A 27,265-nucleotide genomic window follows, 5' to 3' on the forward strand; every position below is an offset into this window, starting at 1 on the left:
AAATGTTTTCCTATTTATTTCTCATTTCCTCCAGTTTAAAACCTTAACGTGAGCTTATTTTTTTTTTTCTACACTGCTAAATAGTGCTAGGCATTAACTAGCTTATCTAATGACATATGAGAAGCTTCTTTTCCAGTGTGAGATATTTTGAAAAGGGAGCCAGACTCATTTAGTTTCAAGCATATTTAGCATCCCTTGTTTTCGTTCTAAACTGTCTGTAACTTGTTTGGATGAACATGTATGTGAAAACACTTTCAGCCTTTCTCTTGAGTTTTAAGCAGTTAGTGAAATCCCCTATCTGAAAAGAACAACAGAACATTAGCAAAAATGTTATCTATTCCTCCTTGCAAGTATCAATGAATACTGGTGGAATGAAGGCCACCAATCTTGTTTTTGTTGAATAAAACTAAGACCTTTTTTTCCGATAACTAAAATAAATTAAACATTCACAGTGGTGGACTCAAACTCCACCTTTGGGTCAGATAATCAACATGTGATAAAAATAATCTGATAAAAAAAAAAAACGTATTTCTTTGGCCCTGAAAAACATGCCATTTTAGGGAAAGATCTGGGCTTGTAAAGCTTGTTTTTGTGAACAAGCCAGTGTTTAATTTATGATTCAAGTGCAGCTAATTGACTTGAGGCTGGAAGCTATTGCTTTATTGAGACTGGTCTTATCTTCCATTACAGGAGAGCCCATTTCTCAGAGACCTGAGTGGCATATTTATAAAGCCACATAATAGTTATATGCCAAAATAACTGCATGGAAAAACAAGAACATTTAGCCTAAGGCCATATGATATATTAGCTGAAATTGTTTAGGTTAGGTTGTACTGTGAATGAAATGAATTTATGAAAAGTCTTACTGAAAGATTCAACACTAAATGAATATTGATCAGTGGGGTTAGTTTACCGTAATCACCAGCTAAAGCAGAAAAAAATCTTCTATTTGCAAATTTAGCTAAACATAGATTTTTTCATATAGATAAACTTTACACTGTTCTAATTTAACTTACCGGTATGCCTTATAAAACAACCAAGACTGAAATAATTAACAAAGTTAGTGCAAGCTGTAAAAATACATTAAAAGAAGAAAAAGAACATTTTCATAAAATGAGGGGAAAATGAACAAAATTAAAACAAGTTAATAAAAGTTCAAACTAAGTTTAGATTTATGAAGTGTCAGGTCTTATCTCAAGAAATATATTGCATTGTTATATTTTGTTTAAGTGCTTTCTAAAAGACCAAAAACCTTTAGTTGTAGTTGAAATGTGAATATAAATGTGTGATCTGTGAAAGACAAAAAAAGACCTTGAACTTGAAGGTTCCTAAGACACCATCCTTGTGCAATACAAACACTGATTTCTATTCTTTATTTATATTACAGCATAAAAGTATTTGTCTTTCAATTCAGTTTATTTATATAGTGGCAATTCACAACACATCATCTCAATGCAGTTTACGGAGACAATTTAACCAGGTCATACAGTCAGATCTAAGGAAAACATGCTGATTGCATCGACTAATTGAGTCTTCAGCAATCCCTAAAACCAAACATGCTTGTAGCGACAGTGGAGAGGAAAACTCCCTTTTAACAGGAAGAAACCTTCAGCAGAACCAAGCTTAGTGTAAGCGTCCATCTGCTGAGGCTGACTGGGGTTCAAGGAGATTTATATTTCTTAAATGTTAGTGACCTAAAAGCTTTTAATCTTAGTTTTCTTATGTGAACATAAATTTATTCTATCCTTTTCTTGCTCTGTAACCCTGATCAACCCAGAGGTAAAGGCCACGTTTTCTTTCTCATTGAGCTTTTAAACGTCACTGTATGTTTTGACATTAGTGTGCATCTCTATAAACATGAGAGCTAATTTAACTCTGTTTATTGTTTAAATCTTTAGTAGATTATTAAAAGAAAACTCTTAAAGGGTTCATTAATTAAGAGTAACTATATCTTATTAAAATATGTATTCTTTGTGCTTTATTTTTGGTCTCTAGTCCAAATTGGGGTTTTAATCTAACTCAGTTTCGGCTTTGATGTGGAAATCTGCAACCCCACGAAGAAATGTTGCAAAGCTAATCAAACAGCCTGTTGGTGAAGTGACAGATGAATCACTCTCTGCCTTCCTAGAATGTATGCAGCACTCTGTGGTGCACTGTCGGAACAACCTGCCACTCAAAGCTGGATGGCGCCGTTGATGGAACAAGCTGTGGGGAGGACAAGGTAAATACTCTGGTTCATGACTGAGAAAGAGATCTGAAGGCTTCTCTAGTCGAAAAACTGTCACTCTTTGATTTCTACAGGGAGTTAGAGTTCAAAGGAATTCTTTCCTGATTTTTTTTTTTCTCTAAAGGGGAGGGTGTCTGCTGAAAGCTAAGCTGTATTAGTTTACTGGGATTATTAATTCTAATTGAACCAAAAATCTCCCAAAAATAATGCAACCTTAAATAAGATCCAATATCTCTTATAAATAGTCACATCTAAAATGACTAGCCTCTTTAAAGCAGCACTCATATTTTTACCTTCATATATATTATCTTCTAAGTAGCTGTGATGTTAATTGAAGTCTTTATGAGATGATTGAGAGGTCTGTCATCTCCCCCTACTGGCTCAGGTCAGAAAACCCGACCAAGGTGGCAGTCTGGCGGCTCTCTTCTTATTCTTGCAGTAAGGCAACCAGCTGTACGGCAGCCCAATATAAAGCCAGTGGCTTCACTAACCACACACCTCACGCTGTGCTAATCACACAGGTGATTATAGAACAGTTTTTTATTTTTATTTTGAAAGTATAACATGTTGGAGCTGCCAAAAACGGCAACGAAAACCTTTATCAGAAGAAGAAAGGGAAAATAAAACGTGAATTAGATTGGAGAAGGGCTCGAACAAGAGTGAATTTAGGCAATGCTTTTATTCCGCAGTGAGACCTAAAACAAAAACAAGGATGTAAAACTGATGCAGACCTGGCAATGATGTTATTGGACTTGTACCATATCTGCTGACCTCTGTGGATGTTCTAATTGTCAATTTAAAGGGATGATTTTAGCGTGGCTCTATAAAAGGTGAAGAGCAATTTTTAAAAAGTTTATTGAAGAGGCAGACATGCGCTTCACTAAATTACATAATGGTAATTATTTGTAGTATAAAGGCTACTGTACCCTGTACTTTTTAAGATAATGTTCAATGGTACCCACTTATTCAGACATCTGAGATATGCATCATTCAGCTAATAGAATATGCTGTAGCTGTAGGGTGCTCAGCTCATGGAGGGCAGTCAGTGTTTACAACAGTCCTTTTTTTAAAGGTCCTGTACAGCTTTTTAAAGAGACATTTCTGTGAAACTCAAACTTTTTTATGCTGATCCAAAAATAAATGACTAAGAACCACTCTTAAAACAAACTAATGCAACGTTTTTCTATTTTTCTAGAAAATAATTTCATTAAATGTTCAGAATTTAATTTTTCCAGAGAAAGCTGCTGACATCCCAACCTGATATATTATTTGTCACTATGAATTTAGTGAATGAATGGTAGTAATAGCACTTCTGTCGTTTCTTTTCAGTGTCTGTCATTCATCTTCCCTGCATGTTGTATATTCTCCTTTCTTTAGGATATTGAAGGTAAGCAATGGGTTTGTTCGATTTTAAAGGCTGCGTCCTCCAAGGACCCGGTCTATCTGGCCTGGATCCTTAGATGTCCATGAAAATAAGGAGACTGGAAGAGTTTTGGCTGTGAATTCAAACAGGTCTAGCCTTCCCCGGCTTTAAAAAACCTTATTCATTAGTTTCAGACGGAACTATTCACATACTTGTATGAGAAGAAACTGCACTTCCAATATTCACACTGTTCAGCGCCAAGTACCTTTTTCCTCTGAGCACGGAGCAGCTGGCTTGCTTGTACTCGCAATGAATCAAAGGATATCCAAGGCTACGTAGGATACATCGGACCCGTCCTACAAATCAGGCAAAAAGAAGGATGCATCTGCTGCATACGAGGAGTCTTCGAATCCGAAAAGACCTCTGCGCTGCGCTATGATGTTAATTGGCCTATGAATCTGCTCTTTGAAGGATGCATCCCCTGAATTCCTATTCACCCATTGATTCCTTGCAATGGAGTCAATCTCATCCTTCTCCAGATTACATGCCTTCCAGTTCTGTGGCATGTGGTGTATAAAAAAAGAAAGAAATGTTTCATGTAAATAACGTTTGTTGGGATTTTTTTTATGCAGTGGTGCATCAATGGAGAGTGTGTACCATCAGGACATAAGCCAGAGAGTGTACATGGCGGCTGGGCTTCCTGGAGTGAGTGGTCAGCTTGTACCAGGACCTGTGGTGCTGGAATCCAGAGTGCAGAAAGAGAATGCGATAACCCTGTGTAAGTTTTGATACTTTATTGTCATTTAGAGTAAATGTAAAAATTTAAATCCTGTAAAATTAAATATTCTTATAAACATTTAAGTGATTTATTTCATTAGAGTATAGATTAAAACCTTTAAATGTTGATATCTTAACATTTCCCTTGAATATTACATTGGTTATCAATCAAATTGAAAGCATCTTGTTTTGAACAATGCTATGCCTCCCAAAGGTTTTCCTACATCTCAATTTCCCTACAGTTTGTCAGTTTGATATAGCCAGCTTCAGAGATGGGAAGTAACGAAGTACAAATACTTCGTTACTGTACTCAAGTAGATTTTTCTGATATTTGTACTTTACTTTACTACTTATTTTTATGGTGACTTTTTACTTCTATTCCTTACATTTTTACACAAATATCTGTACTTTCTACTCCTTACATTTAAAAAAATGGCTCGTTACTTTAGTTTTGAATGGAGTTACTGTTATTATTTTTCACGTCATCAATACCAAATTCAATCTAATTGGATGGGAATCTACGTTGCATTTGACGCACCACTACGAGATGAATCGACAGATTTGGCGGTATTCATTCACTGCAAATCATTGCAGCTTGGTGGCGGTGGCGTTAGCATAGTAGTATGGACGACGAGATGTTTGAAAATGAACACAACGGAGATCTAGTCCTATTGGCAGACATCCATTTAAAATGTAGGCAACGGCATGAAAAAAGTGGTTTCTACTTTTACTTTTATACTTTAAGTAAATTTACAAGCCTGTACTTTGTTACTTTTACTTGAGTAAAGAAGTTTAATCAGTACTTCCACTTTTACCAGATTATTTTTTAACACAAGTATCTGTACTTTTACTCAAGTACGGAAAGTGAGTACTTTTGCCATTTCTGGCCAGCTTTAATGTGTGGTGGGGGTTTTATTTGCAACACAGTCAAAGAGAAAGGAACATGATAAATAGTTTTTAAGTTAGCAAACTGTGGAATCACTTGCATTGCAGTTACATTAGGTAGGCTGTTGGAGTATGTTTCAAACAGCTTGGCACTATTACAAAATAGCTTTTACTGTTCCTCTATGCAACGATGCTCAAGCTCTGATGGGGGACATCTGTAAACAACATATGTTAAACCCTGTCATGAAATTATCAATTAAATTTAGTTCTGAGGACTAATTCATGTTTTTAACTTTCGCATTGTGGCCTCGCTCTGCTTAGGTTAAATGTTGCTGGGAAGTCAGAACCCCAGTCTGAGGTCATTTGTCACTTCTTGCAGGTTTTGTTGCAGGGTTATCTCCACCAATGTTTCGAACAGTTCTGGTCAGATTCCCTGTTCTGCCAATAAAAAAAAAAACATTACCATAGCATAATGCTGCCACCATCATGTTTAATATAGGAAATGGTTTGCTTTGGGTGTTGTCCACAGCTGTTTGTGGAGCTTGTTGGGAAATAAACATTGTTAAAACCACCTATGGTAATTTGTAAGATGCTACGAAGTTCTAACCTGGAGTCGTGAGTAAGTAGCAGTAAATGGCTGTGAGTGGTTTCTATGGCTAGATGTATGAATGCTAAATGTATTTTACTGTTTTGATCTGGACAGGGACTGCAGATGGAAAGTGGCTGTAGCTAAATCTGATGTAATGTTTAGTTTCTTCTTTCGTTCAGATTAGTATATTGACACATTATCCCTGAGAAATAAAAAGCAGACAAGCGTACAGTGCATAAACAGTAAAATAAGCCTAGTTCTATATTGTTTGTGATTAACTCCAAATATTACCATTTCCCTAGCCAGCACAACTAGCAGTGCTCCAAAGCCTTACTTCCGCCGAGATGTCTTGTGATCCAATTACCAAAATTCAAGGCCAAAATCATTATTTTACACCAAAAAGATTTTTTTGTATATGTCCTTCAATCTATTTTCAAGAATATTATATATATAAAGATCCAATATAAAGATCAGATCTTTCCTCACTGCACTGAACTGCATACACCACTCTGCTCATATTTGGTTTGGGGATTTTGTCCTCAGGATGCACCAATCTCTGTCTAAGGGTCTTGTTAGGTTTGAAATGTACTGGGATTTTGTGTTTGGAGAAAAATCTGTTTTTCAAAGACTCCAGCAACATGTGGGATGGAGATGTTTTTGCGTTTGATATTCTCACCGTTTTGTTCTGCTGCGTGTCTTTTGGATTTCCTTGCTGATTTGACCAAGCCCAGTTTCGGTATTCGCAGGTTTGAATAGCACCTTTGATGTGTTTCTGTTCTTTGTGCTTCCCTTCATTTTTTAGTGACATGCTCAGCACGATGTTGTAAGGTTCTGGTGACTGAAATTTTGTGTTCCAATGGGGGGTGTGAGTCAAAAAGAAGATATTGATCTGTGTGAGTGGATTTCCTATAGACTTCAATGTTGAGGTTTCCATCTCCTTCCATGCTCAACAAACAGTCCAGAAAAAGTAGCTTGTTGTTGTTGGCATCCTCTCTGGTGACCTGGATGTTGTGGTCAACCGAGTTGATGTGTCTTGTGAAAGCTTCTACTTCTTTTAGCTGTGGATGACAAATGTGTCATCCACATATCTAAACCAATGGCTTGCTGGTGTTCTATTGAAAGTGTCTAAAGCTCTCTTTTCCATTTCTTCCATGTAAAGATTGGCTACAATTGTTGACACGGGAGATCCCATGGCACAACCATGCGTTTATATGTAAAAATTATCCCTGAACTTGAAATGGATTGTGGAATGGCAATGGTCCAGTAGGGTGCAAATCTTGTCCAGAGTGAAATTGGTCCTGTTGTTTAGGTCACTGTCTTGTTGAAGATGTTTCCTGACTGTTTCCACTGCCTCTGATATAAGTATGCACGTGAAAAGACAGAAAAGACATCAAAAGACACCAGGGTTTCTCCTGGCTCCATCTTTAAATGTTTGACTTTGTTTGCAAAGTCTTTGGAGTTTTCTATGTAATGTGGTGTGTTTCCCACCAAGGGGGCTAAAATATTAGTAAGCTGTTTAGCAATGTTGTATGTTACTGAGTTAATGCTGCTGACAATGGGTCTTGGTGTTCCTTCCTTGTGAATTTTTGGGAGTCCATATAAGCATGGAATGTCCTCCTCTGTATATAATCAGAAATGGACTATACTGTTAATTACCTTTTCTTTTTCAAATAGTTCGAGGTAGTCCGTGAATTTCTTTCTGTAGCCGTTGGTTGGATCTGTTTTAAATATTTGTTGATGTCACTCAGTACAGCGAGAATTTTGTCCTGGTAGTCGGAAGTGTTGAGGACCACGTCGCATCTTCCTTTGTCTGCTGGTAATATTGTGATGCTTTGATCCTGGCTAAGAGATGTTACGTCTTTCCTTTCTTGTGGTGTGATATTGGAAGGAAGTGGTTGGAGGAGTTGCTCTGCCTCTGTTTGAGGCAAATGTTGTTCCTGATGGCAGATTTGGCGGCAGTGATCAGCTCCACAGTGGGTATTTCTTATGGAGAAATGGCAATATTCAGGCCTTTACTCAGAACATCCATCTCTGGCTTTGTCAGCAGTCTAGACTAGGCTAGACAGGTTTTTAACCCCCTTGCCTTGGACCTCAGTGTTGGCGGCTTCCTCCTGTGATATGTTGGTTTCTTGTTTAATTGCTGCTTTCTGTTGTAATTTATTGAATTTCGCTTTTTGTCTTTATTTAATTTTCTGGTGCTGTGAAAGCTGGACCTTACCAACAAACGTGACAATTTCTTCAAACAAAGTTTCAGGGAGAAGGTTGGACAGCTTCTGCCTTTTCTGATATATATTGTGAGAGAGAGCTTCAATTGTGAAGAGAGTCTGTCTTATCCTTTCACTGAGCAGCTTGTTGTGTGCATTCCTAAGGATCTAAGCTGTTGGGAACGAGTCTTTGCTGTCTGCATCTTAAATTGAAACGAAAATGGTTCCTATAATCTGCCAGTTTCCTAACCAGTTTCTCATACTCACGCATTATTCCGACAGTGTCTTTCCCAAAATGGAGTACAATATACTGGTGAGGGTTCTCCGTCATCCAGGTCACAGTCATTTCAAAATAATTAAAAACAATCCACTGGACTTGGTTTCCAAGTTTGAAGATGTTTCGCTTTTTCACTTTTTCAATTCAAAATTTAACCCTACTAGTTTTTTATGTTTGGCTAAAAGCTACAGTTCAAAAAATGATCATGTATTAATTTATAAAAATATGAAAAGAAAAATGTGTCGTTTTAAAAGAGGCATTCCCAGATAAATGAATATTTATTTCTATCAATAAAGAACACTATTTTGTAAGTGAATGTAACTAAAACAGTCATAACATAGAAGTTATATTCATGAGGGTGGGCCACCTATATTGGATAGCACTTTCCTAAACTTTGGATTCCTTCATAAGTTCTGTTTATGCAAATTTTAAATGGTAAATAGCCTGTACTTATACAGTATAGCACTTTGTCAATTCAGGACACTTGACCAAATCATTTTACCCTACATTCAGTTATTCACCCATTCTCACACACTGATTTTACTGGATATGCTAAGAGAGAAATAACTTTTTTTCCCCCATCTGCTTTATAGGTGCATTTAAAGGACGTGTGAAAACAACAAAATAGAAAAAACTGTAATTAAATAACAGAGTAACATTACATTCAGAATATGGGTCCTAAATAAATATTAATTTAATAAAATAAATGAGACTGAGCAGACCCCACCCCTTTAAAAACAAATTTGTATGCTGAATTTGGATCCTCATTAAAGCCTTTCACCTTGACAGAATTTCAACTGTGAAACTGTTGAAAAGAGGCTGGAAGTGGATGTTTATGTGTATGGGATGTTAAGGTGGACACCATCACATATATCACAGTGTTCCATCCTGTAGAAAATGCTGTTCAGCATCCACCCACTTTTTCAGCAGATGCTTCTGTTCTTTTCCAAAAGGGAAAGTGTGATAGGGTGATGGAGGTTCTTATTGATGGAGGTAGCTTTGGTAATGCAGCTTTTGTGTTGGCTCACGCTGAGTGAATCTAGTTTGGACACCCGGGATTCTTCTCACTGCCTTTACAATCAAAAATGGCTTCTTTTTTTTCTTTTTTTTGCGCATTCCAACCCTACCATTATTTAAGGTCATGAGATACACAGTGAGAAGACATATGATCTGAAATCCTCAGCCCCACTGTCAAAACATAATGTTGATTGATAGAGACAGTGTGTCCTAATCCCAAACTGCCATTTTTCATCTAGATAAAGAATAAAATCTTTAGATGTTTGTTGTTTGTGAGAAAGACAGACAGATGGGAAATGTAAAATATGTGAGAAAATTGTAAATTTGAGGCTTTTTTTATTGGTTCAAATAGTTTTGTTTTTCAACCTTTTATATGCATTCATATGTGTGTATATATATATATATATATATATATATATATATATATATATATATATATATATATATATATATATATATATATATACACATACACTCACCGGCCACTTTATTAGGTACCCCATGCTAGTAACGGGTTGGACCCCCTTTTGCCTTCAGAACTGCCTCAATTCTTCGTGGCATAGATTCAACAAGGTGCTGGAAGCATTCCTCAGGGAGTTTGGTCCATATTGACATGATGGCATCACACAGTTGCCGCAGATTTGTCGGCTGCACATCCATGATGCGAATCTCCCGTTCCACCACATCCCAAAGATGCTCTATTGGATTGAGATCTGGTGACTGTGGAGGCCATTTGAGTACAGTGAACTCATTTTCATGTTCAAGAAACCAGTCTGAGATGATTCCAGCTTTATGACATGGCGCATTATCCTGCTGAAAGTAGCCATCAGAAGTTGGGTACATTGTGGTCATAAAGGGATGGACATGGTCAGCAACAATACTCAGGTAGGCTGTGGCGTTGCAACGATGCTCAATTGGTACCAAGGGGCCCAAAGAGTGCCAAGAAAATATTCCCCACACCATGACACCACCACCACCAGCCTGAACCGTTGATACAAGGCAGGATGGATCCATGCTTTCATGTTGTAGACGCCAAATTCTGACCCTACCATCCGAATGTCGCAGCAGAAATCGAGACTCATCAGACCAGGCAACGTTTTTCCAATCTTCTATTGTCCAATTTCGATGAGCTTGTGCAAATTGAAGCCTCAGTTTCCTGTTCTTAGCTGAAAGGAGTGGCACCCGGTGTGGTCTTCTGCTGCTGTAGCCCATCTGCCTCAAAGTTCGACGAACTGTGCGTTCAGAGATGCTCTTCTGCCCACCTTGGTTGTAACGGGTGGTTATTTGAGTCACTGTTGCCCTTCTATCAGCTCCAACCAGTCTGGCCATTCTCCTCTGACCTCTGGCATCAACAAGGCATTTCGGCCCACAGAACTGCCGCTCACTGGATGTTTTTTCTTTTTCGGACCATTCTCTGTAAACCCTAGAGATGGTTGTGCGTGAAAATCCCAGTAGATCAGAAGTTTCTGAAATACTCAGACCAGCCCTTCTGGCACCAACAATCATGCCACGTTCAAAGTCACTCAAATCACCTTTCTTCCCCATACTGATGCTCGGTTTGAACTGCAGGAGATTGTCTTGACCATGTCTACATGCCTAAATGCACTGAGTTGCCGCCATGTGATTGGCTGCTTAGAAATTAAGTGTTAACGAGCAGTTGGACAGGTGTACCTAATAAATTGGCTGGTGAGTGTATGTATATATATATATATATATATATATACACATATGTATATATATAGATATACACATATGTATATATATAGATATAGATATATAGATGTTTTGAAAAGATGTTAGCATGTTGTGCCAGTAGTGTAAGATAAAATCCTGTGTTAAAGTAAGAATAGTAATTTCTATTCATTTAGGCATTTGACACTTCCAATTTAGAATTTTCTTTTCTACATTATCTTATAATTCTGTTTTATAGTATCCTTCTCCATAGAATAACTTCTTATCACCTCTACATAGAATATAGAGATTCTAAATATAAAATTAACTTCAAATTTTTCTTCAGTCCAAAACACAGAGGAAAGTATTGTCTGGGAGTACGCAGGAAGTACAAGATCTGTAACACCAGGCCATGTCAACCTGATAAGCCTTCCTTCAGAGACATTCAGTGTACTCACTTCAACACTCTGCCATATAAGGGCAAGTTTTACAAGTGGCATGCAGTTATCAACAAAGGTGAGTTTGTCAAACCAAGGTTTGTTTCCTGTATTCCTGCATTTTTCAAGTAAAATGTTACAGTTGCAATCTTTTGTAGCCATTTCCTTTCTCATCTAGCTTTTCTGCATGGAATAATTCAGGTTACATGTTTTGTTTATTCCTATTTTATATAAATGTTTTTATATATAAACACTGTTTTTCTGACAGCGAACCCATGTGAACTTCACTGCCGTCCTTACAACGAAAATTTCTCTGAGAAAATGCGGGACGTCGTCGTCGATGGGACCCCTTGTTACGAAGACAACAAAAGTAGAGATATGTGCATCAATGGGATTTGTCAGGTACGCAATCACCTGTTTCAACCTGCGCTTTAATTTTGTTGTATGACTTACAGATCTGAGGTCATAGCTGTTGTGCAATTTTACCAGCAGATTATACATATATAATAATAATTGGAACTGGAAATTAATTGGAAGTCATAGTTAATTAGTGTTTCATTCAAATCAAGGGTAAAACAAGGTAACAATCTTTAGTTAAATGCTTATAAATGACAAATTGCTTCATTACCTGGTGTTATTTACCACTTTTCTTTGTGGCTGGACGTTTTGGACCGACTTTTTAAATCCAAGTTGTCTTTGCCATCAGTAAATGTAAGTTGCTCTTTGTAGTAATTCAGTTAAATCAATAACCACGAGGAAAATATTTGTCTCTGTCTATCAGAGTTGTTAGCTCAAAGGAAGTTGGTCCAGCTCTTACAGACAATCAGTCACTGTTATAAAGTATTCACAGACAACCACTAATTAAAATAATAGTATTTCTATTAAACCTAATAATACCTGTCACCTATTATTATGTTTAATAAACTATGCAAACACTAAAAGCTACTGGAATTAACACAGGATAAATGAAAGAACCAGTAAACGGAAAAAGAGTTGAAATGAGTCCTTTAAGCGGTCTTTGATAATATTCAGATCCAGCGGCGGCTGACCAATAGAGGCCACCCACCCAATGACCCTGATTAAGAAAAAAATAAAAAATGTTGAAATATATTTACATATTTTTTTTAGATCTGCAAGATAAATACTTAATCTCTAATGACTAGTAAAGCGTCATTCCATAATTCATTTGATTGATGACCTATTTTCTCCCTAATGTTTGCCCATTAACTCCCGTTAAAAGTTGTACCTGTGCAGTAGCTCCTCTGCAGTACAAATGTATACGACGGCCCAGGGCCCAGCCAAGCTGCGACCTGAGGTGACAGGAAGTGTACTTGCTCGCCACCACTCGCCCCAGTGGGTGATTGACAGGTCGAGTCGCAGGATTTGGAGACAAATTAATCATGTTTTACTCAATTCAGTAATGAATTATTACCAATAAACTAAGGTGACCAGAATTCTGAAATCAAATCTGGGGACATTACCAGTTCATATATAAAAAAGAAAATAATAATATCATCAATATTAAAATAGGAAGCTTGGACAGTGATGCTTTCATCCAGTTTTACTGTACATATTTATCAATATTTAAAGAACAAAAATCAAGTATAAAATTCAGGAATATGCCTCTCCATACTATTAGTATTTCCTAAGATTAATCAAATTAATCAATCGATAGTGTCATCCAGTCTTTTCTGTCTTCTTCCGATGATGATGATTATTATCATCTCATCTGATTAAATGCTTAAAAGGCAAATCATCACAATATTTGGAGCTACAAATAAAAACAACCTGATAAATGAACATTCAACAGGTGGTTTTCTATTCCTCCATCATTCTCAGATCATGCAGATCTTGGCTAATTCAGTTTCCCTTTTACTGCCTCTTATTATTTTATACTGAGCAACTTTCAAATGTCCAAACTGAGTGGTAATAAAGTAGACCTAGCCTGGAAGTCTATGCTCATAAATCACAACTATAAAACAGCAAAACAACTTACAATGACTATCTGAAGATATTGCCTTACAAGGAGTCATTCTGTTTAATTTTAGCCTATCTGAGTCTATTTACTAATGCCAGATGCAGCCAATTTTCTTGTCTTAGTTTTTGGTGATAAGCTTGGTCTATGTTTCATTCCCAGTCCTCACCTTTATTAAAACAAAACACAGCAAATCCCTTTTTTTATTAACTTAGGAATGAACCAAACATTTCTTGCAATGATCAGCCCAATCCAAATTAAATGAACCAATTAAAGCAATCACCATAACGCAGGGCAGCTCCCCATCAGCTGTGACTAGTTATGATAACAAACTTTTACTTCTTCCTAGTTTGTTTTAAAAGTTGTGCGCTCTGCTCCTCATCTATACGTTAACAGCTGCCAATCAGGTAGTTAACGGCTGTTTCTGTGTGCAGCATGCTTACACGCTTTTTCTATTGTAATAACAGGGTACACAACATTTCCCCCCTCATTCATAAAACGGTCCAATTGGGGACGTCTGGTCACAGCACAATAAACGCAATGCATTTTATGTGAAGGCATCAAAATGTGTATAAAATTAGTGGTAGTGTTGGGACACAACGCTTCTGTTGTCAGGGCAACTAATAGGCACAAACACGCTACTGCAGGTTAGGCTTATTCTTGCATGTTGGCGGCTAGGCTTGGATGGTTACCCCTGGCCAGGAACCACAACATGTCGCACCAAAAGTCATATACAGCACAGGCGATATTGTAGGATCGTAAACCTTTGTTTCACCTAGAGATTTGGTAAGATACTATCTTCACGATGCACTTAGCTCACAGCAGGTTCCCGTGACTGCCGCCGACTGATTCCTGTTGGGTTGAGAACTGGCTTAATATCGCAACAGGCAGGCAGCAACTCAGCGGTTCGCAGGTCAGGACCACTGACAGTGCAGAAGGCATCTCCGGTACAGAATGTCTGGCCAGGGTGGAACCAGGTGTAGTTTTAGTCAATCTACAGGCAGAGATTTAAAAACTCCTCATCCGCTGTAAAGGTGGGCGGTACCTGCAATGGCGATGCTGGATATTAGCTCAAAGCTTCCTCTTTGAAGATGGATACAGTACTTTTTACCAGCAAAAACAGTCCACAGCTTCAACATTTCTGCACCACATGGAATAGGGTATCAAGCTGAACCATTAGGTCTTTCCATCCGGAGCTGTGGTCACCAATGGAAGAGGAAGAAAAAGACAGTCCTGGTGGTTTTAAAAGTGCACAGGAAACGGTACAGGATAGAATGTCAGAGGCTGTGTCAACACACAGCCGTAATCTGATCCATTACATGGAAGTTGTAATTCTAATCCATATCTTAGCATTGTAATAACCTTGTGCAAAAACACCATGATTGTAATGATGCCATAATATTTACAAAGAAAATTTGGCAAAATAGTAAATAATTAGTTCACTAAATCTATTTTAAAAAAAGAAACATCTAGTTCCAAGCACTGCTGGTGCTTTAATACCACAACACAATTATTATTGTTCTTATAATAATGTTATCAGTAAAATGAAATTGGTTTTTTTTCCAGATTTTGATACATAAATGCATTACAAAAATACAGAACAAACACCCTCTAAATAAACTGCAATCTTATTGTGGACCATCTTGGATAGAGTCTGAAATATACCTACTGTATACCGAGAAATAGGACACAGCTTATTTCCCAAACCAGTGACTCTTGTTGTTTTTGCAGTTGCAGAAATATTTCCACAGCCAAAAATATCTTTCTTGTAATCTGTGGTAAGTCTGGCAGCTTCTCTAAAAAAGAATGGTGTGATCTTTGGCATAATCTTGCAAAGTCACAGTCCCTTTGTGCCCTTAGATTTGATATTTCATAAACCTCTCGATTCATGAGCTGATTTGGCGCTGTGCAGGGCCTGCTCCTTTTTCTTACTGACTGATCCCACTGGTCACACCCAGGCAACATTATTAATTCAAACTTGTTCAGAGATATCCTTAGTTTCTTAAAACCATCTGAGGATTAGTTTTGCAGACTTTCGAGTTAACCCTCACCCTGTTTTCTCTGCAGCCATGTGCTGTGTATTTGACATTCTGCTTGACGATGAGCACGCTGATTGGAAAATGAGCTGTTGTTATCTGTCTAGATAGGCGAGAGCGCAACACATTGCTATCACCCTGGGCTAAAATGCCAGCTACTGATAGAGAATGTTTGTATGCAGAGTGGACACCAGTCAGACCTTGTTTTCTGACATTTAGTGACATTTTTTTGTCACTCACCGCCATGGTCTTTAAATTACCTTCTTGCCTATTGCAAAGTACTTTTTTAAAGCCCACCTGTGTTTATTTGGCTTTTATTTTTCCTTCATGTAGTTTGACTGAGTTATTTTATCATACATGTTACAGTATATTGCATTCTTGAAATAACTCCTATTTTAAAAATAAAAATTTTAAAACTTGATTTATTATTAAGTTACAGATTCTAATTAAACATTCGGGTTCAAATTAAACAACTTATCTTAACAGACACTGCAATGATATTTGTAATTCAGTTGCATGATATGCATGATGGTTATTTGTTCAACAGAAATGTTACTGGTATAAAAAGGTTTTCTCATCCTCATAAGGAAAAATAAAATAAACAAAAAAAAATAAAGCAAGAATTTAAATAGGTCTTCCTTTGAGGGATTCTTTCTCCCTTGATTTTGTAAATCAGGTGTAAATTGTGCCTTTCTCTGCATCTTGTGGGAGCAGCTAGAGTGCAAGCAGTAAAATAAAAACAGTAAAGCAACAGTGAAGACCTGGAAATTGAAAGCTTTTATTTGTGTCACCCTCCGCTTGAATTTATAGCTTATATGACGCAGACTGAGCTGTTTATTGCCAAGTCTTTTTTTGTGGTAATGTGCATATAAATTCATCCTTTTCAAGAGTTAATCTCCCATGGGGAAAAAGATAAAGGTTCCCTCCCACAAATGTCGACCTCAATGTTGGTTAGGATGCTGTGTGACACCTCGGGGCCTGTTTGTTTCAGAATATCGGCTGCGATTATGTGATTAACTCCAACTCTGTCGAGGATCGCTGTGGAGTCTGCAATGGTAACGGCTCCACCTGCACAACTGTCAGGAGAACATTTAAAAAGAGCGAAGGAATAGGTAGGTGTTATGTTTATCAGGCTTTTTTAAGAAACATGGGAAGTTAATTTATGCAGTATACAGTAATAATAAGGTCAAAAAACAACTAGAATTTTTAATTTTTGTGCTGTTTAGGGGATGTTTTTGTAATGCTATCGCTGGGGTGTTATTTCATACTTAGCATTCTTTCTTCAGTTGCAGGTTTTCACAACTTATGCATAAAAAAATTACAAAAAAAGAAATTTTGGCTTTAACTCTTTTTTTTTATGTCCTCCACCTAAAATCCTATATTTTGTGTTCCTTTATGAGTTCATTTTTATACATAAAGTATTTTGCTGTTTATTCTTCCTGACGTGATGTCATGTAGGCTATGTAGATGTCGGCCTGATCCCAGAGGGAGCCTGGGATATCCTGATTGAGGAGGTGGCTGAAGCTGGGAACTTCCTGGCGCTGCGAAGTGACAACCCCAGCAGGTATTTTTTAAATGGAGGCTGGACCATCCAGTGGAATGGAGAATACAAGGCAGCAGGAGCAGTATTCACTTATGAGAGGACGGGACAACTGGAAAATCTGACATCGCCTGGGCCCACGATGGAGCCACTGTGGATTCAGGTAGGATACTTTCTCCACACTTTTTACCCCTGTCAATAATTAAGTAATGTTGCATAAGCCTGTCTGACTCTGTTAAATTCAAGGTGAACTACACATCAGTCTGGAAAGCCTCATGTAGAAAGTTTTTGCAAATGGGAAGGACATTTGGTACAGTTCTTTGAGCTGATTGGGTACCTGCCTGCCTCGTAGGGTTTTTTAGCCAATCACAATCTTGATTTGTTTCAAAACTGGCAGCATTAACTGATACATCAAAGTCTTACCAAATCTGTTAGGAGGAATGCCCAAACATCTTTCCATCCATAAAAATCAGGGACCTTTGGCTTGTTTTTCAAAAGGAACATTTTTACTAAAACTGACGTAGCCATGTTTGTTTTGCTTCTGGCTCTGGTTGATACATTGTCGTCATACATATCACTGCATTGCACTGGTCCAAATCATTTCTGTTTTGAGGCTAACACAGCTGTTGGTTTCTGGGAAACTGTTTGTGAATTCACAAATTTTATCACAATTCATCTTGCTTACAAGGCAAATGATTTACACTATTTAACTCAATGTTATTTATGTTTAAAGGGATGCAAGCAGCAAAAAGGTAACAAGGCAAACCTAAAGTATTATTTAAGCACACATATAATTCTGATTAACAAGTTATCACACATAATCAAAAATCAAGAAATATTTCATGTACTGTTTCTATTTACGGTGATGGATAGAGAATGTTATCAGGCAATAAACTGTTACGGAGAAAACAATGACTTCAGAACCGCAATTGTTTCTGTTTATCAATCTGTGAAGTGTGGAAAGGTTATTCTACAAAGATAGAAGTCTATTTTTTGACACTTACAAAAGATCAAGACAAACATTAAGAGCCTCGCTTAGATCATGGATATACAATATAAAAAACTGACCCTGGGTGGCTTTTTCTTATGTGTTCTAAAGAGACAGCCTCCTCTAGTTAGAGTGGCAGCATGTCTGCGGTTTTGCATGTCTGTATCTAAATAAATCAAAACATATATGCATGAAGGACCTTCGGTCAAATTAAATCAAAGTGAAAATATGTTATTTATTCATGACTATTGAAAGCAAAACACCATATATGAACAGAAACAACCCAAACCAATCATCTGTAGCTTGGTGTTTGTTTTCTGGCATGTACTGAAGTTTTAGCAGATCTAAAATGCTAAATGTTCTGTCCCCAGCCAAAACTTTATTTTTATTTTTTTTTTTGCACAATGCAAATTTACTTTTAAATTAATTTGCTTTAAAATATATTGTATTTGGTTCCCTAAAAAAAAGCAGATGACTCCACAGATGATTTCACTAAAATTAATATGATTTTCACCAAACTTATTAGGTTTATGTTTTAGATTTATAATTGTGGGATTTCTGAGCTTTGATAAATTTCATAAAATAGAAATACCATATTTATCAGTGTTTGAATGTGTCTCAAGCTCAAAGATTGAGGGAAAATGTTTGATTACTGGTCATTTAATTAGTGCGTTTCCAATTGAAATTGAGTTGCAGGAATTTACTGTATGAGTATAGAATCAGCGAACCTTGTGGAAATTTCAATGATTTCAATTTCCGAATTTGCAAAGCTGGTAAGAAATCTGGGTCAAAACTATTTCACACCAATCTTAAAACTTTATTCAACCAAACAAAATAAGTAAGACTTAAATCTTCCTTTAAAGCAATTAATTATCTTAATTTTGAGCAAGTTTGGATGAAAACTGACTGATGTACCAAAAAAATGTGTCCATGTTTCAAAGATAAAAACAAAGTTGGCAACTTGAAATTGGTGCTGGTATCGAATTAGTATTATAATTCCAAACAAGTCAGATGTAATGAGGTGGACTAGGTGTAGATAATCCCACACAGGGCCACTGCAAGTCATTTTGAAAACTGGATACTGTGAAAATGTTTTTTTTTTTTTTTTTTTTTTTTTTTACAAAACACCTTGAGCCTATTGGCCTATTTAAAATATAATAAAAAATTGTATTGTCATATACTCACTTTAATATTATGGTTATGTTAAACTGCTCAAATAGATATGAAAGTGCCCGGCGGCACCATGCTCTTTCTTTGAGCTACAGCCAGTATGCCCTGCATGCTTACAGGTGTCCAAATGTTGAGTTTTGCTCTGAGGTCTTGGAGATAAAGTCCTCTCTTTAGCGGACAAATCTGAGATACGTTTCTGTGCCCTATCCTTTCTGTCATTAGACTATGTACATTTACTAGTCTGCTGCCGCTAGTGGGATACTTCTTTGGCAACTTCTAACCTGCCTCTTCACTGTATTATTAAGGTTCGTTTAAATCTACAGAGATACTCCAACTCAAACATTTTGTTGTTAATTTCTTCTTCCTTCACACACGACTTGAGTTCCGATGGGAGGGCTAACGCTCCACTCAAATGTTCGCCTTGCTTACTCTGATCCAATACTGTTTGCCAACTAATCAGTGACTTTTCAGATCTCGCTTTTTTTCTTCCCCCTAAGGAGACTGATGAAGAGCCTAGTGACTTTCCTCTGTGTTGTTTGAGACTTTGGCGAAACATGAAAGCTCTGATCGCTCTGATTTCACTGTCCCCAGCAAGCATCCGAGGCAGCTGTGTGCCCCTCCTGATTCAAAGGGACTGATAGGCGTCACTCAGGCAGTCAGTCTCTCCTTGCAGCTGCAGCTAATTCTGTCGGCAGTCAGATGAAAGATAAGACTGACTAGTTTGTTTCACCATAAAAATAAAAAAAATCACTTGTGAGAAAGCTTCCATTGATTGTGCCGTGGACTACAAAGCGGGATGAAAATATAATGTAGACATAATCTTTAATATGTTTATTTGTTTCTGTGTAATAGATTCACACACAGCCTCTCAGTCTATCAACTATGGATTCCTCTGCTTTCTCTTGGTTAAAATAGATAATATAACACAATAAAAATAGATGTAAATTTATTTTATTTAGCAATTTAATTAATACTTGAATCCATTTTTTTGTTGTAAATGTATTTTAAGTATTATAATAGTCCTCCCTCCCCCACAATTATACAACATACCTTTTAAGATATAGTGTTTTAGCCTTTTGTTTACATAAAAAGTTATCTGTTTCATATTAATAAAATATGAAACATTATAATATATTTTTATATATTAATATTATATAATTTTTATATATTTCTAATATAAGTTTATTTTGTGTGCTAATTTTGCAAACGTTTAAGAATAAATTAAGCAGTGCTCATTGTTTGTTTTTTATTCTCTTGTATAGTTTCTTAGTTCAGAACAAAAATATTCAAATTTGTTACTTCAAAATTATCATTTGGCTTAGGTTTGACTGACAAGTTGATTCCAGTTTTGGCGCCAAGGCTGCTGACTAAATCAGAACATCTAATTTCAGTTTGTCGAGTTTAGAGTGGATAATTATCCAGACAAGGGCCTTTGTCAAAATTTTTCTTTGTGTTCCAGCTTCTCTTTCAGGAAACCAATCCAGGTGTGCGATATGAGTACACAGTCAGTCAAAATTCTTCCAAAGATGACGACAGCTTTGGGTACACTTACTTCTGGAAATATGGATCATGGACTGAATGCAGCGTTACTTGTGGGAGAGGTAAGAGAAATTAGGTTAAGCCTAGTCCTAGTTCAAATGTGACATATTCCCCAGAATTAATTAAAAGTGACATAGACAACATTTTAAAATGTTTCTTGAGCTGACTTTTTTGCTTAGGTTGATCTTACTGATGTATGCTGTGATCAAGGCATAATGTATTCTAGCCATATTAGAGATATGTGCTCTATGGGTGGCAAGAAAATTCAAGATCTGAAGGCTGGTTTTGATCTGCTTGCTACAATACCCCAGGTATGGAAATGTAAAGCAGAATTCCACATAGATTTATCCTAATGCTGCTTTTAGACAGACTAGAAAACATCAGAGAAAATCTGTGCTGATGACCCTTCACCTTCAGAGCAGTTTTCTCTCTGATGAAATGCTGAAGTGATATTTATTCTACTGAATTTATCCTCTTGTCTGATGCAGTAGCTGATGGTGGTGCAAACTGTACTCTTATACCATCTCCCTCTACCGTTTCTTATTCGTACAGCCACATGTTGGAAACTTAAGCGGTCACTCATCTGACCACCAGTTTCTCCTCTTCGATCACACCTAATGACTTTGGGACTCTGGCCACTTGAACGCTGATTGTTTTTTTGTATGGAAGCGATGTTACAATTCAGGTGCCCAATTGTATAACTATCCTCAGTTTCCCCTCACAACTTGCATCAATTTGCTCTTAAACCCAAAAATGAGATTTCTTTTCTCCACATTACACTAATGCGCGAGCCTGACCTCCTCAAACTTGCGTCACCAGCCTTTTTATTTTTTCCCTATTTGCTGCAGAGTTTTGTTATTAACCTGAATGGGGAGAAACATGTCCATTAAGGCTCTTGTTGTGGTTCTACTTTTGTACATCCCAGAAATGATTATTGGCAGCTAGTGGCGTAATTCTACCGTAGGGTGGAGACATGAAGAAACATGTTATGTGCTGTTTAGCAGATAAGTCTTCGCACTGAGATGCCTTTGCTGTTAGAGTTTAATTTGATTCTCGCAGGGATGCTATGAGTTTGCAGTAGCACTTTTTTATATATAAATATGTATTTCCTCTGAACTCTTACTCTCGGTTTTTTACATTTTTTGTATTTTTAATGTGAATATTAATAAATTATTATGACACATTTCTGAAATTGACACGTTTTTCATCATCGCATAAAGACATATCCTCTGCAGAAGATGAAAGGGAGCACATAAGGAATGATTGTTTGAGATTTTTGGTATTCTAAAACATAGAAACATAGAAATATTTCAAACTTCAAACCGTTATGGGCACATTATGTTATACATATATAGAAATTCAACCACTATCAAAGAGATGAGAAAGACAGAAGGGCACAAACAATCAAAAACATTAAAGAGTTATATGGTATTGTTTTAGATGCTTGTAAATTTCAGTTTTCTCTTAATTTTAAGCTTTAAGAGTAGAGTTTTCCCCTGTGTCTAATTTCAGTTTTCTAATGCTTTAATATATATAGTTTTTTGTCATTTTCTTAGAATGGGTGGGTTACATGGCTTTAATCGTTTGGTCAGAAATTTTGTTTCGTTTAAGGTGGTATGAATGCACAATAGAACTCTAAAGTGGCCAAAAAAAAGAAATCTCTGTTCCGCCTTCAAACCTAGGTCTCAGCTTGATTGAAGGAAAATCTCGCACATTATTAATGGAGATGTGAATGCCAAACTTGCCAAAAGACAGTATAGCCACAACACTGCTGAAATCTGTTGTCATTCCATGATGTTTTCCTTTTGGCAGCCAATGAAGTAGTTTTGTGTTGTTGATCAACCGTCTTTCTACAGTGGTTCTTGGTGCCACCGGTGGCGACGGTGTAAACAGGTGGGTCAAAAGGATTGTTTTATTTTTACAAACTGACATGTGAATGCAAACTGCGACAGATTAAAATAGTAACAATGTTGCAATTGTAATCCCCAATCATTCTGAATGTATCGGACTATGAGGTGTGAAAACGACTTGAAGTATAAACTTAAGTCTCTGTCACACCTTGATGATTTAGACCAGCATATGCTGACGTACGAAAAATCTGGCAAAGACTCTGGCATATAAGTTGGATACGTTTTGAGCCGGTTGAAACACGCTAGCACATGTCAATTTACGGCAAGTACGTATGGACGTATGCCAGCATATGCAATATGTGGGGCATAAGTTACAGGTAAATTATCTGATTGTTGACTTACCTTAAGTGTAAGTTACTCATAAGTCGTGGTGTCTATTTTATCCGAAACCTATGAGTAACTTGTGCATAGCTTATGTCTAACTAAAAGAGAACTTATCTCTAACACATATCAACGCATCTGACATGTTCCAGATGACCACTGAATGTGTTTCTAACTTACAGCTATTGTTCCATGGTATATTGGCAGCGTTTTGGTATAAAAGGAGGTTCACAGGAGGAAACCGTCAGTTCTCTTCCAGGCTTCATGGTTTAGAGATGGAGGATCCAGCAAGGCTTAGATGGGAATACATACTAGCTGTCCTCCAACATAAGCATGATCTCATTAATTTGACTCTGTTCCAGTTGTAGAGTGAGAGAGAAGGTGAGAGTAATGGATCCTCCTTGCTTTCACGCCCACGGCCACGACCTTCAGACTTTCTAGCAGACATGCTGAATCTGCTGCGACTGCAAACCTTCTTTTTTTTTTTTTTTTTTTTATTCTTTCTTTTTTTGGGTGGGCAGTAATCGGCAGCTAGGTTAATACCGCGATCAAAGAAATCTTTTTATGCAGGCCGGTTGCCTCCGTACTCTTTTTTTGCCCCCCTCAGGACACTGGCTTGTGACATTTCATGGGCATTATGCTGCTGTGTATTATGCATAAGTGAGACTGTGGTTGGACATAAGTTCTGGGCTTTTTATGAATACTCTATGTACAGTAGAAGCCATTCAGAATGTCCTTAATTTCCTTGATGGGCCCTCTGCTGGTCCTTGGATGGTCCCCTACAATTCCTTTTTAAACATCAATCTTTATACTAAAATATTCTTTCTGTCATGATTTTCGGACATTTAGATCTAAAGAGAAGCACCATCTCCTGGTCAGACCCTGTAGTTCAGTGAAAGGGTGGAGTCGGTGTAAAAAAAAAAATGCACGCCCGGGAAGAAGGTGGGGCTGGAAGTTGGAGGGGATTTTTTAGAAGATTTTGAGACGTCAGGCATACGCTGGCTAAATCGTCATGGTGTGACAGGGGCTTTATACAGGCTGGTGGTGAGGAAAAAATAAGAAACAGAAAAAAAAGGATTTCAGAGCTTCTCTAAATGACTTTTTGGACAGTACACCAATAACTCTTGTTGATCACTTAAACTTTTTAAGACATGTTTGTTGCTAGTGGAAACATTAGTCTTTTGGTTGAAAAGCATCTACTGTCTGTAACAGACACTTTTTCAGAAGCTCCCAAGCCAAAGAGCCTAAATGTTTTCTATAGTATTTAAAGTAGGTTGACATGGGAACATGTCCCAGAGAAATCTTTTTCTCCTGGAAAAAGTCCTCTGACAGATGGGCATTTGAAACTGCAGTTCTGTCTTGTTAAAAGAGCCAGTCATCACTGGACTGATAAGGAGCCTTAGAGAGGGATGATGAAATATTTAACACTGTGCTCTGTTGAAAACTTGTTATGTTGATCACCTTGTTATGCCAGTGATGTTTAAAGCCTTTGGGACCCTCCTGATTACATTTTTTGTCATCCTTGCAATTCTAAGGGTGACAAAACATGTCCTCTGAAGAATGTTTTAGTATTTAAACCCTTTCTCTCTTGTGAATACTAAACTATCCTTAGCATCCGAAAGGGCGTTTATCTGAGTCGAGGACAGGATTGTGTCTTTAGACATGTCCTGCAGGGATATGTTTGTTTTTGGCTTCATCCTTTTAACTGTTTTTATATAAATCATCTGCATCGAACAAGTACAGCTGAATACTTCAGTAGATACTGTAACTGGCCACATTGCTAGGTGCTGTAAATTTTGAAAGCCTTGACAATAAACAACCCCCTAATACTCCCTACAGGGCCCCTCAGGGGCCCTTTGAGACTGACTGTTAGGGCCCTGTATGCCCAGAGCTTGGTCAACATCGCAGACATTAAAGTTCACACTGCAAACAGTTGTGTCCCAAATCAGATTATTTTTTCCTGAAGTGACTCAGGTGAGATTATTTCATGCCTGTGTGAAAGACCTACATTCCTGCCCTCATCAAGTGGCCAAAATTAGTTTTCTCTGCAGGGTGTCAGGGTTTTGTCTGAGATTGGAGAGTGAGAAGCTTAGTCATTCGGGATGGACTCCTTTTGCCCTTAAAATAAACAAACTCCTTTTTTTTTTCATTCAGGATTTGTGCCTGGTTTGAATTTCTATAACTAGCTTCACAGATATAGATGCAAAATGGCCTCTAATTTTAGGGCATTTATTATTAACTAGCCTTCAGATTTTTTGCCCATTGGCTCTGAATTGTTACTTTCATTACCATAATTATAATAACATCTGATCAGTTTTATAGTACTTACCAACCAATAATTATTTTGTTATCTAAAATCTAAAATTTTAATAGTTTTTTTTTTTTTTCTTTTTGCCAACAAATGGTTAAATAGAAGAGCCTGCTAAAAACATTTACTTCTGGTTGCCGCATGGTCACACCATAAGTTTAATTAGATATTTGAGTAGGCATCCAAGCAGAATATTTGCCCTATAGCTGATTTTAATAACCATGTTTGTCGTTACTTCAGCTGTTGATTACAGAGGGAAGAAAATCCTTGTTTTATCACTGTCGGGCAAAAACTGAGTGTGCCCTTGTACCCACATGCAAATTGCATCAGAGAAAAATATTTAGCATTGAGCTAGATTACAGAGTAATATTTATTAGTGAACATATATTTAGCCCAGAACTCCTTTCGTTGCTTTTCTCTTTTACTTGTTTTCTATCTGGCTTTCATTTTAACCCACTTCTGGTGACCTTTTATATGATGTCTGGGATGGTGCACGATCAGATGGGCACTATGGCCCTGAGCCGGATCAAAGCACGGGGTTGTTAGTTGTTTCCAGCTTTGGCAGAGTGAACATCCCCTCAAGAGGGTGAGAGGAAGGAGCTGGAGATAAATCTGTCAGAGCTTGAGGAGAGGTGTCCTCAGATGTACTTCTGTGTGTAATACAGTTTGAAACGTCAAAGTGGCACTTTAAAGTGGGCCAGTTACTAAAATGTGTTTCTAGCCAAGTAGACGTATGTCTGGTATTTATTAGATTTCCCCTCAGCATAGCAGTGTGTTCAGCATGCAGCCCAAATCCGGAAATACCAGATGAAGTACTTGGGAAAAATTAAGTTGTTAATGTATACAAGAGGGGGTCTGGGGGTCTGGCAGACACATAAAAACAAAAATTTAAGAATCAGGTTTTATTTTTATTATATATTTTTTTTCTTTTATTCATTGGATTTTTACTGCTTTCTTGCTCAGATAATATATCATTCATAAACATGTTTATAATGTGTGTCAGGCTCCAGTTTCAAATGAATCAAACCCTTGAAGCTGTTTCTATCTAGTTTTGATTTACAGTGTTGATGCATTGCATTTGAATTTGGAGGTCTGTACAACTGTGACACTCAGAATATATAAATATGTGTATATATAGGCCTATATATATATCAAGGGGGGCTGCAGCTCTTTTGCAACAATAAGTTTTTAACTCACTAGCTCTGAGACTGACACACACTTGATGAAGATCTTGACTCTTCTATAAGACTATCTACTTCATTCTAATATCCTCCGACCACAGCTCCCACACCATGCCAAAAAGCACAAAAACTTTGTTTCAGTGGGCCTGGTTTTAACAGCACAGGTGGCAGCGCCAATCAATGCATTGCTAATGAAAGCCAGCAAGAGAATCAATTAACTTTCACTAAAGTGAAACATATGTGCAAAACTGATTATTTGCAGCTGACCACTCAACAAACTACTCCAAAAACATCAAAACCAAGCAAAGCACATAAAATCTGTTCTACCTTTGATTTTAGAGAGGAAAACTGTATTTTTATAATGAAATATATAACAGCATTCCAAATGCCAAACTGCTCCAAAATGGCACAGTAGTAGTTCACCTGGGTTTTTCTTCAATCTTAACAGCTATGATTTCTGCATTGCTTGTAACATGGACACCAAACTCGCTACATATGTAGCCAAGAAGTTGAATTTGCAGTTTATTATGCTTGTTTCTTTGTTACAGAAAAAAATAAGTTTTGTATATAGGCCAAACTCATTTTTTTGGTGATTTTAACTTACTCAGGCACAGAATTAACTTTCAAAATTCCACTTCATCCTCGAGCACCTTCATTTCAGTTAATAACAGGATTAGCAGATTAGCCTTTACAATTTGAGAAATGCTTTATGAGGTATGAGTATGCCTCTTTTTTTTTTATTGACCTCTGGGCTTACATAGTGTGCTTCATGCAATAGTCAACACAGTTTGTGTAAAGCTGACAAAAAGCCATTCTTCTTCAATCTTTTTTATTTTATTTTCCTCCTTTA

The 27,265-nt window shown here is 37.2% G+C and overlaps 1 protein-coding gene across 1 annotated transcript in view; it reads left to right on the forward strand.

Annotated features, from left to right (window-relative positions):
- Window positions 1-27,265, forward strand: part of LOC119786457 (A disintegrin and metalloproteinase with thrombospondin motifs 7) — a gene marked incomplete at its 5' end in the record, with an annotated part of 97,868 nt that overhangs the window by 21,206 nt on the left and 49,397 nt on the right. Inside the window, 7 exons of the mRNA XM_038289825.1 lie at window positions 2,129-2,221; window positions 4,223-4,368; window positions 11,357-11,526; window positions 11,716-11,849; window positions 16,450-16,570; window positions 16,917-17,161; window positions 20,616-20,757. Coding sequence (XP_038145753.1) covers window positions 2,129-2,221; window positions 4,223-4,368; window positions 11,357-11,526; window positions 11,716-11,849; window positions 16,450-16,570; window positions 16,917-17,161; window positions 20,616-20,757 — 1,051 coding nt within the window. The remainder of the gene's footprint in view (window positions 1-2,128; window positions 2,222-4,222; window positions 4,369-11,356; window positions 11,527-11,715; window positions 11,850-16,449; window positions 16,571-16,916; window positions 17,162-20,615; window positions 20,758-27,265) is intronic.

The sequence above is a fragment of the Cyprinodon tularosa genome, unplaced genomic scaffold (assembly GCF_016077235.1).
Source record: "Cyprinodon tularosa strain WSP-4 unplaced genomic scaffold, ASM1607723v1 ctg272, whole genome shotgun sequence".
Lineage (NCBI taxonomy): Eukaryota > Metazoa > Chordata > Actinopteri > Cyprinodontiformes > Cyprinodontidae > Cyprinodon > Cyprinodon tularosa.